Below are 14,115 nucleotides of genomic sequence, written 5' to 3'. Positions count from 1 at the left end.
AGTTTCTTTTGTACATTTTTGTGCTCAAAGTTAAATCCTCAATATCCTGTTCGATCTGAAAGTAACTGTAGAAGGTAATAGCACAGGATATCGAAGTACTTTCTTTGTTAATTTAAAAAATTTCAAGTATAACGTACTCATGTTGACAATAGTTTAAAAGTAGAAGAATTCAAAAAGCCCTCCAACTTTCCCTGAGACAATGAAGATGATTTGTTTCCTCTCTTTATATATACACAGTCAGCTGGTGTGTGTAGTACAACACTTACTTTCCTTTAGTTTATAACAGTTTATTCCTTGGTTACAATTTTGTGTATGCGTGTTCAGTTGGTTCAGTAAGTCATCTTGTACACTCCTACTTCCCAAGATGATATTTTGAGAAAAGTATGTTGCATTTTGATCTTTGGAAGCTGCCTTATTGTTTTCTGCTCTCCATGTCTCCCAAGTCCTCTATACTCATGTGGGTCAGAATCAACCTCATGCACTCAGGCTGGGTATGCTGGTGCCCCTCTCTCTGAGGTTGGGCCCCCCCTCCCCCACAGCATCTCTTTGGATGCATCTGTTGCAGACTACCTGTGATTGAGGACATGGTCTTCATCTCTCTCCAGCCTACTGACTTAGGTCATCTGCTCTCAGATGCCTTGGAAATGGGACTAGGGGATCTCTAATTTCCCTACACTCATTGTATGTGACCGAAATGCTAAGCTAATATATTACCCCTGTGAGCATAAAGAAGGGTTTAAATTTATTTTTATTCAAATTAGCATATCACACACACAAACACACACTCATTAGGAAATATACTGTAATTTAAAGAATGATTATGAACAAACACTCATCACCTGTCTTTCGTGGTCACAGTCAGCATTTTTTTTTTAAGATTTTATTTATTCATGCATGAGAGACACACAGAGAGAGGCAGAGACACAGGTAGAGGGAGAAGTAGGCTCTATGCAGGGAGCCCGATGTGGGACTCAGTCCCAGAACTCTGGGATCACAACCTGAGCCAAAGGCAGATGCTCAACCACTGAGCCACCCAGGTGTCCCAACAGTCAGCATTCTAAGAGCACTTGCCTGCCTTTCTGTCAACACCCTCAGAGTAGCCGCCAGGCCGACTGCCAACTCCTCACTTCTATTTGTAGTCTTACTGGCAATATATATATATCCCTAAACATAAACAATATAATCTTAGTTTTTCCTATTTCTTTAAACTTTTATGGTCATATACTGCATGTATACTTCTACAACTTGCTGCTTTTTGCTTAACATTTTTGTGAAATTCCTTTAGGTTCTGAGTGGATAAAGTTTGCCTGTGTCCATGCAACAGTTCATCCATTTTACTGTCAACAGGGATTTGGGTTTGTCCCATTTTCAGCTATTTGGAAGAGTGCCACAAACACCCTTGTCTTCTGGTACAGATGTCTACATACTATGAGTAACTTTAGTTTTATTAGAGAATGCCAAATGTGCTCTTTTAGTGTGTCCTTATGCATACGTGTTTTACACAGCTTGATTTAGCTTGGATATTTATTTGATCATAATTCTTTGTGACACCTGCTATTCTCCAGGCCTCTGCTTTATTCCCAGGAGGAGGTAGATCCATTATTGCTCTGGTTTTAAACTGAGCCTGCAGGCCACAGTGCATTTCTGTGCTTCCCAGAAGGCTTCTGGAAATATTTGACACTGTCATTAATGTTCTGTGTTACTTTAAAAGTAAAGTCCAATGTGTGACGAGGCAAAGCTGCCATCTAAATATTTGTATGGTTCTTTCATGGCAAAGCCATCCTTGGGCAAATCCAACAGATCTGGGTGTTGCTTTGTTTTGTTATTTGGTCTGTGTCTTTTAAAAATGTTATTTCCTCTCAGGTTAGCTTTTCATTAAAGGAGTGAGAGAGAGAGGAGGTGGAACAGGAGAGTGGAGCAGGCCTCCCAGGAGGCCAAATCGGGGGCCATTCTCTCTTCCTCCAGGCAGCATCTTTGGATTCCAAGAATGAAGCCAGCCCCTTCCCACCCTTGGATTGGCTTGAATTGCTGGGGACCAAACTGGTGCTGTGCCAAGAGGAAACTGGGCCAGCTGATAGTGTTAGGGAAACCTCTGTGTGGATCCTTAGGGCCAGGGGTCAGCAGACTTTGTGAAGGGCCAAACAGTGAATATTTAAGGCTTTGTAGGCCTAGGGGCAAAATTGAAGATACTATATCGGTACTAATAAGAGAGAAAATAAATTTCCATAATTTTTTTTAAACAAAGTTCAAAATATAATACTGGAGGACAATTTTTTTGCTAATGTCAGTCTACTAATCAGAATCAGGGAGTTCTTTCTGGGAAGATTTCTGCATTGTGGTTCAAAGCTAGCATTCCCCTTTGCCTCATTGTTAAATCAGTTTGTAATCTTCATCTGTGCAGATCTTAGCTTGCGGCCACACAAAAACTGGCCTGCCATCAGGTATCCACCTGCTCCAGGCTCAGCTCCTCAGACTGTGAATTTGGCCTCACCATCCAGCATTGGGAGGCACGTGCCTCCATGCCAGAATGGACAGCCCTGTAGGCTCTGGAAACAAAGATGAACTTCAGCCTCCGAAGGGCAACAGGTCACACAGTCACCTCTGTGCTGAGCCCGGGGTGGGGTGGGGAAGAGGAGAGGACTCCCTCCCCGCAGAGGATGCCCGTGGCTTATGGGACTGCCCTACGGGATGGCACACAAGGGATCTGTAGGTACAGAGGAAGAGCATAAAGTGGGTGGCATGTTTAGAAACAGATTGTGTATTTCTGAGCAGCTCCTGAGAAAGGTGGCGAGACATGAGGAACTGGATTTTGTTTTTACAAAATGTTAATTAATTGTATTCTCCATGTTCATTCATGGCTAGTAGTTACTGTATTGGTTCCTTTTCCTGAAGAGGGAAAGAGTAAAGGGCTTTGTGTCCCCTCATGGGAGGGCTTCCCTTTCTCACACTGCAGCCCTCCTGGGAGCCACCACCTGTGACCATGACCATGACTGAGCCGTGGAGACTGCGAGGAGCTGCTTGCAGGAATAAATCAAAACCCGAGCCATTCGTGTAATGGTTCAGGGATCAAAAGAGATGCTTTTGGAGTGGACAGAAACGATTGTTTATTTTCTTCTGAAATATCTGAGACACATCCCTACTGTCTTGTTTATGTGATAAATTTGCTCTGTGAAACTTGTTTTATAAACTAAAGGTCAGCTGCAGTGTAGGTCCTCAGAACTAATGGGATTTGGCCAGACTAGAGCTGTTGTGCTGTTCCCGCGTAGGCCCGCGTTGGCTATTCAGTCTTTGCCTGTGTTTATAGTTTTTAGACACACGTTCTGGCCAAGGCTACAGCCCTTTTCCCTTCTTCTAAGCGTGGGTAGATTTTGGGAGAGGAGGATATGGGCGAGTGCCCAGTCTGTTTGAAATCTCAGCCTGATTGGTGGACACCTTTGGTTTCTTGAGGCTCTCGAGTTGTGTTATTTATAATTATTTTAGGATTCCAGTGCTGTTTTTATATGTAATTGACGGAAGACTTTTGTAGCATTCATTCTTCATCAATCTGACTTCTCCTGACCAAGTTTAATCTTAATTATCTGCAAGTATGCATCATAATGAAGGGTTTGTTTTTGAGTGGGGAGGTAATTGCTTTTCCCTCTTGCAGTTTTAATTTAAAATTACCTCTACGCTGATCTCACCTTTATTTCCAGGCTCTTCTTAACAGACTGTAGAAAAGCAACAGTTATCGTTTATCCACTCTTTGCTGAGTTCAGGAAACAGCACATCCCCTTTAATAACAGGTAGAAGATTCCATATGGTGGCCTATTTTTACAAGACTTCTATGCAGGAAAAGATCAGGGAGGGGTGTGACACACAGTATAATGTGGGAGGAAATTTGTCAGAGTTCAGTGTTATGAAGCATATTTCGTCTGTGGTCGGCCTTCCACACTGAGATATATGACTACTCCAGTTGCCATTTGTCTCAGCACGATTGAGCAGGGGTGTAGACAGATTACTTTCTTCTCTTTTAGAGTGCCAGAGGCTGGAGAGCTCAAATCCGTGCAGGAGGCAGAGTAGATCTCTCTGACTACTCACAGACTTCTCTGTGAGGTGTGCTGCCCTGTACCCATCCCATGTGTCTTCCCAATCATGGGTCCCAGCTGCGTCCTTCACCTTTAGATATCCTTTCCCTAAGTCCACTTCCTGCCTGCTCAGATGCATTGTTCCTGCTGTGGCCTGAGTGACCTCAAGTGCACTCTCCCTTCTCCCCTGCTGGGAAGCCTTCGGTAGCTTCCCACCGTCTCCGGGCTCAGCCAAACACCCATGGCAGCCTCTTGAGTCCCTGCCTGCCTTTCTGGTCTCAGGCTCACTTAGAACTGCCTGTTGAGTCCTGTTGTATGTCAGCTTTCTGCTGGGTGCCAGGGACACAGTGATGAGCAAGCTCCTGCCCTTACAGACCATTGAGAAAGGTAAAAAGAGACATAAGGTTAACTTTATTAACACTTAACCTATTATGTCCAAAATATTATGTTTAATGTGTGACACTGGCCATATTTCCACGCTCAATAAACATGTGTATCTTGTAGGTACCACATCAAGCAGCACGGGTCTTGAGCGGAGCAGGACAAATAGAAAAGCAGGTCATGGGGGTGCCTGGGGGGGCTCAGTCTGTGAGGTGTCCAACTTCTGCTCAGGTATAATCCTGGGGCCCTGCATCAGGCTCTTGCTCAGTGGAGAGTCTGCTGCTTCCCTTACCTCTCCCCTGGCTTGGGCTCTCTCTCTCAAATAAATAAAATCTTAAAAAAAAGAAAAGAAAAGCAGGTGATGTACGTGATAGGCCTGGACTTCTGTCTTTGTGTTTATTTAAGGGATTATCTTGCTAGATTATGAATTCCATACAGGCATGGGCATTGGCCCTGTTTTGCTCACCCATTTGTGTCTCTAATAGCTCGCTAAGTACTAAGTAAGTAGGTGCTCAGTAAATTTTACCAGACCAACTACCAAGTAAGTATGGGGTGCTACAGGAAATTTTACCAGACCAACTACCAAGTAAGTATGGGGTGCTACAGGAAAAGCCTAGGTGAGTACCTAGCCCATCTGAGAAGGCTTTCAGGAGGAGGACATGTCTCTAAATCAACTTGCAGAGTTGGAGTTGGAGCCAGAGTTGAACTAACGTGTCAAGAGGAGGCAAGAGAGCTTTTGAAGGAGAGAAGAGAGTGCACAGTGCTCAGAAGTAAAGAGGAGGAAGAAGGTTGAGGGGAGCTGCAGGAGTTCTTGTGAGGGAATCGTAGGGCACGGTTGGGGAAGGGGTCAAGAGATGGGGCTGGAAGAGCAGTGGGGGCCAGGTCACAAAGAGGTTTTCGAGCTGCACAGAGTTGATGCCCCATTCTGAGGATGTGCAGAAACAGCACCGGCTTCCTAGGCGGGGCGGGGCCCCTTGAACTTGTGTCCTGCATCTCTCTCCTGTGGGTGATGTTTTCTCTCTTCATACCTCGTAGCCCTTGGAAAGGGCTTCGTGAGAATCTTGGCTGACTTGTGTTTCCAGGTAGGCTGGGCCAGTGTTGGCATCTTCTGCTGTCTGTGGGAAGCTTTAGAAGGAGGAGCGGGTGTAATTACTTGAAGGCAGGTCAGAGATTGTTCTAGCAATTCCGGACCAAACTCTCCAAGCACTTGAGTAGATGCTGATTAGATCATGTATGTTTTTCGGTAATGGCCCTTCACCTGGGGATTGGGACCTTTCAGAGCTTTGATAAGTCATTGAACTTGTGTCTTTGTGAGAGTTGTACTCTCCGACACACTGTCGATAAAGCCTCAGGAGCTGATGTTTCTGACATAGCCCTGAACAAATCCTGTCTTCTTCTTGTCACTGGCAGAACCCTGCAAGTCATCATATGCCCTGCAGGGTACTGTTTGCTGGGTGGCAGACTGAGAAGTAAAAGTTGGTGAGACTTCCAGAGAAGGAGTTCAACAGTGAGTTTCCTGGGTTATGTTCTGTTTCCACATCCCTTTTCCTATCCCAAGGGAAGGTCAAGAACAGACCAGAGATGACCTAGGAAAAGAAAAGCTAGTTTTCTACAAGAAATTTTGACTCTCTTGTGCCAGTTCTTACCTACCCCTTCCTACAATATGTCAGAAAATAATGCCTTTTTTTTTTTTAAGTAAGCTCCATGCCCAGCATTAGGGCTTGAACTCAGGACTCTGAGATTCAGAGTTATATGCTCTGCATCTGAGTCTACCAGGTACCCCAATAATGCTTTTTAAAATATAACTTGTCCTGGGTTGCCTGGTGGCTCAGTTAAACATCTGACTCTTGGTTTCAGCTCAGGTCATGATCTTGGGGAAGGAGTAGAGCCCCATGTTGAGCTCCATGCTCTGCCCAGAGTCTGCTCTTGAGATTTTCTCTTTCCCTTTCCCTCTACCTCTCCCCCTGCTTATGCTTGCTCTCTCCCTAAAATAAATAAATGAAACCTTAAAATATCACTTCTCCAGGCACCTGGGTGGCTCAGTCAGTTGAGCATCCACAATTCTTGATATCGGTGCAGGTCATGATCTCAGGGTTATGAGATCAAGCCCTGCACTGGGCTCTGTGCTCAGGGGGTCCTGCTTGAGATTTGTCTCTCCCTCTTCTCTGCCCCTCCCCCTGCTCAATCTCTCTCTCTCTCTCTCTCTAATAATAAATAGATTAAAAATCTTTTTAAAAATAGTCATTGTTGCTTTAGAATGGGACTTATATTGAAATTGGATTCAAGAGGTGATTCAGGGGTCACCTGGGTTAAGCTCCACTCTGGGCATAGAGCCTGATTAAGGTTTTCTCTCTCCCTCTCCCTTTGACCCTTCCCCCTGCTCCCCATTCGTCTGCTCTTATCTCTCAAAAAAAAAAAAAGTGATTCAGGAAGGCTGGACATGAAGGACTCTGCTGTTGCTCTGAGGTGGTGTGTTCTATCTGTGATGACAGTCGTTTGCAATTTTTTATGATTACAACTCCTGATAAGTAATAATGATACTATTGAGTGTCACTGTATACCAGATATTGGGCTGGCTGTTTCCCCTATGGTTCTTCAGTTCTTTGCAGTGACCCTGTCATGGGTGATCTCACTGTCCCAGTTTACAAATGCCCTGTTCTTCCTGTCACAACTGAAAGTGACACATTGCTCTTCTGTAGTGTTTAATTGGCTTAAAGGGAAATTTTACCTTATAACTTTTGTGAAAGCTGAGCTATACTTAAAACTCCTAATTTGATTAGTTGTTGAGCAAATATTACTTGAGCACTTACTATGTGCTAGGCATTATAAGTGCCATATGCTGCTGCTGTGTAATGATTGGTCTGTTAAAGTGTAACACTAAGTGAAGTATAATAAAGGAATATTAAATACTTAAGTGAGTCTAATTAATCATTCAGCCTTGCAGAGTAGGTATTGTCACACCCTGGTTCTGGAAAAGAAACCTAGGCTAGGAGAGGATTTAAGAAGAACATGCCTTCTAACCTGAACAAATTCATGTCTGGGTGTTTGCAAATCCAGTGAGTTTGCCTTCCACCGGACCCTGCTGCTTCTGGGCAGGGAGGTCTTGCCAGGGTGGGGACACACTCATGGTAGATCTGCCTCACCACACCCTTGTCGTTCCTCTCCCTGCTCCCTGTTCTTTGCCTCTCTTGGGAAGGGGCACCTGGCAGGTGGGCACATGTCTGAGCCTTCCTTGTTTGCAGGGAGGACTGAGACCTGGTGGAAGTAGAGTCGGTCTAAGTTAAAACCCTTTTCACTGTAGAAGGTGGACGTCCAATGGGTAGTGTGGGCAGAGGTGGCTCACATGCTTCAAGTGGATGCAGCACCCATGGTTTGGGGATGACTCCATCTTCATGCCATACTGAGTATTTGTCCCAAAGAAACAGCTCCACAGGGGCCTCCAGAGTGGCTGTCACAGGCCATCACCTGGTAGTCATGATCTAAGCTCAAACACCTTGTAAACACCTTGTAATTAATACCACTTCTCTATGTTTTAGGCTTTGGACGTGGACCGGATGGTTCTTTACAAAATGAAGAAATCCGTAAAAGCAATAAATATCTCTGGGCTGGGTGAGTATGCATTCTTTCCAAGAGATTTCTTTGTGCACATCCTTGCATTAGCAATACTGATGCCATAATAGAGATCACCATTAATGAATAACCAGTTAAACCTTTTTTTCTAGGCTTGCAAATTATAAAGTTGAGTTGAATGTTTGGTTTTTAGAAGTGTGTTTTGTTTTGTTCATTGTCTAATTCTGGAATGGCAGTTCATCTGCCACCCCCCTTCCCCACCCTCCTACTATCCCATGCACTGCTTCCTGTTCTCTGAAGTGTAGCTGAGTTTCCCACCACAGCCCTGCATGAACCAGCTTTGTCTAACTGGTCGGCAAGGACACCAGCCTCATTCCTGCCTCTGTTGTTTGGTTTGTGTGTTAATCATGTTAGAATGGCCCTTCCGTTTCTCTCATCCAATGCTTGCCTTTCTTATTTGGAATGACAACATAAAAGCACAGTCAACTATTCAAAGTAATATCTGATCTAGACTAATAAACTTTTCTCTGACTTAAAGATTTCAGGCTGTGCATATGTGACAGGTCTGCCCCCTGCTCAAAACCTTACAGGTGATAGAAAATAATTTTTTAAAGTCATGAAATGACTATGTAGTTTTTCTCAGAAATAAGCTAGTAGCAGCCTTGGAGGTCTAAAGGTTGTAAGAGCTCCCAGAGGCCTTGGAACCAGCTGATGGACTGCAGAGAGTAAGGCTGGCTCCTGGGAGAGCACACCACCTGTCGAGTGCGACAGAAACACTCCCTTTGCCCTCAGCTGCTGGCTAGGAGGAGGAGGGGCCCCAAGAGGAGGGCTCTGTGCCTACAGAAGCAGTTAGGCCACTGGATCACCCTTAGGTGTTTCCTTTCATGACAGTAGCAACTGGAGTAGAAGGACAGAGAATGCCATAAGTGGTCAAAAGGAGGGAGGGGTGCGGAACGGTCTGGAATGCCTGTTGTGCCCAACCCTGCCCCCACCCCAGTTCTGCTGTTGTGAGCACCAGCTCCAATAACTGCATTTGCCTCCCCCAGGGAGGGCTCTGCAAACCAAGATTGTGACGAGGCCAGTAGGAAATCTCAGCTACAAATTTGGTATTACATCAGGAATGGCAAATATATTTAGTAACAGATTAACAAAAGATGTGCAAAAACTCTATATTGAAAACTACCAAATGCCACTGTCAGAATTAAAGATAAACGAGGCATATATGATATATGTGGGTTGGAAGACTTGATATAATCACAATGTTTGCTCTCCCCAAATTGATCTTAAGATGCACCACAATCCTAATCAAAAGTCCTCCAGGAGAAATTGACAGGCTGATTCCAAAATGTATATGGAAACACACAGGACCTGGAATATCCCAAGCAATCTTAGGACAGAAACAGGTTGGAGAACTTAAACCATCTGCCTTCAAGTCTTGTGAGACAGGAGTGGTCTAGACTGTGCTGCCAGCGGGGGCCAACAGGAGATCAGTGGAACAAAAGACAGAGTCTAGATATAGACCCTCACTTAGATGTGTCTGACTGCACAGTTGCCAAGGCAGTCCTGTGGGGAGACGAGGGTGTTTCTAGCACATGGTACTGGAAGAACTGGATCTTTCCATCAGAACAGCCCTCTCTCTCACCCCACACAAACAGTACTTTGAAATGGGTCATAGATTCAAGAGTAAAAACTAAAACTCTAAAGCTTCTTGAAGAACACATAGAAGAACATCTTTACAACATGGGGGCAGCCAAGGCTCCTTAGAAAGGACACAGAGGCAATAGCATAAAAGAAAAAAATTGACAAATCAGACTGCATCAAAATGAGACACTTCTTTGCACTCAAAAATGCTGTTAAGAAGAGCCTAACATTTGATGCCCCCCCCCAATCAAGACAGTGAAGAGCTTACACTTGAAGAAACGAAATTAATAGGGCAATCAGAACAGGTCTTTAAAATAATAGCATGTGATTAACATCCTTAAAAAAAGCAAGGGAGATATTTAATTACTAGAACAGGAAAAGATACTAGTGAAAAAGAACCAGTAAAAGGTGGGGAAGTAGAAAAATACATAATTGTTGAAATTAAAACTTGCTGAATGGCAGGCTGCACACATAGGAAGAGGGGATTAGTGAGGCCCCGTGTTGCTGGAACATGAGTTAAAGGAATGGACAGCGTAAAATAAAAATCCAGAGCCACAGAAAATAGATTCAGAGGGGTGAGTATTAGCATCCATCCAAAAAGACTTGTAGAAGAGGGAAAAGAAAATGGAAAAGGAGAAAGTTTTTAAAAGATAATAGCTGCCATATTCTCAGAACTAAAGAAAGGTTTAAGGGGCACCTGGGTGGCTCAGTGGTTGAGCGTCCGCCTTCAGCTCAGGGTATGGTCCCCAGGTCCTGGGATCGGGTCCTGCATCGGGCTCCCCGCGGGGAGCCTGCTTTTCCCTCTACCTATGTCTCTGCCTCTCTCTCTCTCTCATATGAATAAATAAATAAAATATTTTTTAAAAAAAAAGAAGAAAGAAAAGTTTAAGATCTCAGGTTGAGGAGCACCTGGGTGGCTCAGTCTGTTGAGCATCTAACTCTTCATTTTGGCTCATGTCATGATCTCAAGGTTGTAGGTTGAGCCCCATGTTGGGCTCTGCGCTGAGTATGGAGCCTGCTTGAGATTCTCTCTCTCTCTCTCTCTCTCTCTCTCTCTGCCCCTCCCCCACCTCTTGTATGTGTGTGTGCTCTCACTTGCTCTCTCTCTCTAAAAGAAATAAAATACTATCTCAGATTGAGAGAGTATACTGCATTCTAAGGAAAACATTGTACACACATGTACATGTACATATGCAAAGTGTGTGTGGCGTGTGTGTATTTATGTGTGGGTGGATATGTGTACATGATTCAGAACATATCCTACTATCTTGACCTCAGGGATAAAGAGAAAATTAAAAATTTCTCAGAAGGGGGAAAAACACATATGTAGGAAATGATTGTTTTAGCATTTTTGACTTTATAGTTTTTTTTTCTCTTCAGTTTCCATATTTTGTATGTTGTAATGTATTGATGTCAAATTGATTATACAGGTATTAAGTTGTTTATGGTTAAGTTCCAAATGAATGTGAAAGAAGTTCAGGAAAGGAAAGAGGTGGGAAAGACTCAAGTTGTTCGTGACCAAGCTTGTCTGAACCAAATTTGAAAACTTTTTGGATCTGGAGTTTGTGGTGCTGTTGTACTCTGGAGCAAATCGCTTAGCATGTATTAGCCCTGGGTTCCTTGTATCTGAAATAATCCAGTCAGGTTAGAATGCAGATCAGTGGTTCTCAACCAGGATGATTTTGTACCCCCAGTTTGGTTACTAACACTTGAGAGGTATGTGTGCACACATGTGTGGGCGTGTGCACATACTATTGGCACCTTGGTGGTAGAGGCCAGGGATACTGCTAGAGCTCCTACAATGCACAGGAGAGTTCCAACAAAGAATTAGCTGAGCCAAAATGACAGTAGTGCCAAGGTTAAAGCCTTCAACTAGATGCTCTTCAAAGTTCTCTACAGTTTTTTGTTTTGTTTTGTTTTAAAGATGGTATTTATTTATTTGAGAGAGAGCAGGGGGTGAGGGAGAGGGAGAAAGAGATTCTCTAGCAGGCTTCCTGCTGAGCACCAAGCCCAGTGCAGGAATCAATCCCATGATCCCAAGATCATGACCTGAGCTGAAACCAAAAGTTGGATGCCCAACCAACCGAGCCACCCAAGCACCCCCAAAGTCCTCTGCAGTTTTTAAAAAACAAAACAAACCCAGAAACCACCACCATGCTTAGCTTGCAAGTGCATAAACATTGATCGGCTACCTTACGATTACTGATTTTATGAAAGAAGGAAGTACAATTAGTTTTCATTGAGTAACACATAACTAGATGTAAGCATATGTAAGAAATTATTATTTATTTAGAAGGAAAGTTCAAAGAGTATAAAACTCTTCACTTAACTCAGCACTGAACTTTGCTGAAGCAACTGTTTGAATATCCAAAAAAGTGGTCACCTGCCTCCAGCTCTTTTCGGGATAAAGTCAGGGTCGGGTGGTGCAGGGAGGTGTAATGATTGTTTGTATGTTTCTGAACACTTACACAAACCTTGTGCTTTCTGTACATTCTGCTAATCTTTACAGCCAACTGTCCTCATTTTACAAATGAGCCATCTGAGATCAGAGGGCTTACCATGTTCCCAGGATGCTCTGTGGATCTTGGCTTCCTGCTGGCCCTGGGGGCCGTGTTCAGGGGCCCGCTCTGTTTCAAGGCCACAACGTGTCTTCAGTGTGTCTGACTGACTGACTACCTTCGAGATTTCCAGAAATCACTCAAAGATGGATGCTTAATTCTTTTGACAAGCAGCAGATTTCAAAAAGTATCTAAAAGGTTTTTTTTTTCTTTTTTTAACCGTGTTCACTTCCCTTTTTGAGTTTAGAATTTAAAACTAGTTTAAAAGGGGAATATTTTATATTCTGATGAGGTTCAAGAGTGACTTTGAAGTTGTATGTCAAGAAGGCTGTTCTGATCAGAAATGAAAAGGAAGGATGGTGCTTCTCATGCAGGCATTGGCCATGTGACCACTGCCAGTCCTGAGAAGGACATGTGTGTCCTTGTAGGCTAACCCAGTACCCTGCCACGTGGCTTTAAACAAGCAAGCATAGAGGGAGGAGGTGTAAACACACTGGTGTCAGGAAGCTAGCCTGTACAAATTTAGTAACATTTTGGTCTAATCTGCCTTTCTGACCTATATTGTTGAGCGTGTGCCACAAACCTTCTTCCTTTACCTGCCCCAGAGTCGTTTCCTAAAATACAGCCTAGTGATGTCACTCTTCTCAAAACTTCACAGTGTTTTCTCATTAGTCACTTTGGTGTTCAAAGGTGAGTTCCAGAGCCTGGGAGAGATGGGGAGGGCCTGCGTGGGCTCGAGAATTGTAGGGAAATTGGGGTCAAGCACAGGTGACCCGGTGTCTATTCCTGCAGGACTGGTTGGAGACTTCAACCTGCCCCTGGGGATTATGAAAGGAGCTCTGTCTTAGCCTTTTCCAGATTGATTTGCTTACAAGAGTGCCATCACCTCCCTTCATCAATTCAACATAAGCCTTGGTTGGCTCAGGAAACATGGCAGAACTCCAGAGGCAGCTGAGCCCCTTGTACCCCCTCAGCCCCAGGCTCCCTGTCCAGGGGGCTCTTCCAAGTCTGTGCCCTTCTTGGAAATAATTTGCAGTTCCCCCAGTACATGTCATTCTGTGCTTTCTCCCTCTGCATTTGCTCTTCTGTCTGCCTGCAAGGGCATTTTGCCACTTTATTGGAGGAAACGGAGGCTTAAGGAAGTTGAAAGGCTGGTTCTGGAATTTTTAACATCGCACTTGGAGCACCCAGCCTGTGACTTCCTGAGGCGCCGCACAGCAGGCTGACTGTTAGCCTGCCTTTGGGGGTGGGGGTCTCCTTTTCTGTCATTTTTTTACCCATCTGATAGATGTTGCCAAGTTTGAGTTATCATGAGGCCCTGAGTCTGAATTATTTTAAAGTTGGAATACTGATCCTGAAGCCTTTATTTCAGAGCAATGGTGCCTGCTTCAAAGAATTCACCTTCTCTGGTGACTTCTAGAGGAAACCCCATACCTTTTCCTGTGATGTCGCTGACGCAATTCACAATATTTTTGTAACTCTTCTCTAGAACTGCTTTTAGTAAGCACATTCTTTTGAATATTGTTGGTAGAGGAGTGTGAGGATAGATGAAATTTTTTCAGAACTAGACATCAGAAATCAGTGGGGCATATTCAGGAAGGGATTAGCTGCGGGTGACCACAGTTGGTCCGGAGCATTGTGGGTGTACACTCATTCTGTCTCTGAGGAGGTTAGTTCCAAGAGGACGCCCATGTGGTTTGATCGTGAGAGTGTTTAATGTCCTAAGGCAACTGCTTGCATAGGAAAAGCACTCATTTCACATATGATTAAAAGAACAGAAAGGATTTAGCATTTATGCCTTATATTGCCACATACCTTTCCTGTCTTGTGTTCCTTTGTTTCTCTGAGATTGGGATTTTTCTGCCCACTTTCCTGATTTGTCATGGATTGGCCCCATCTGA

At 44.1% G+C, this 14,115-nt stretch overlaps 1 protein-coding gene across 8 annotated transcripts in view; it reads left to right on the top strand.

Moving 5' to 3' along the window:
* Window positions 1-14,115, top strand: part of ASAP2 (ArfGAP with SH3 domain, ankyrin repeat and PH domain 2) — a 173,475-nt gene that overhangs the window by 53,498 nt on the left and 105,862 nt on the right. For all 8 annotated transcript variants that reach the window (XM_077844175.1, XM_077844174.1, XM_077844170.1 and 5 more), the window contains exon 2: window positions 7,982-8,054. In XM_077844175.1, the coding sequence (XP_077700301.1) occupies window positions 7,982-8,054 (73 nt within the window). The remainder of the gene's footprint in view (window positions 1-7,981; window positions 8,055-14,115) is intronic.

The sequence above is a fragment of the Canis aureus genome, chromosome 12, assembly GCF_053574225.1.
Source record: "Canis aureus isolate CA01 chromosome 12, VMU_Caureus_v.1.0, whole genome shotgun sequence".
Classification (NCBI taxonomy): Eukaryota; Metazoa; Chordata; class Mammalia; order Carnivora; family Canidae; genus Canis; species Canis aureus.
This window is presented reverse-complemented; position numbering and strand designations above follow the sequence as displayed.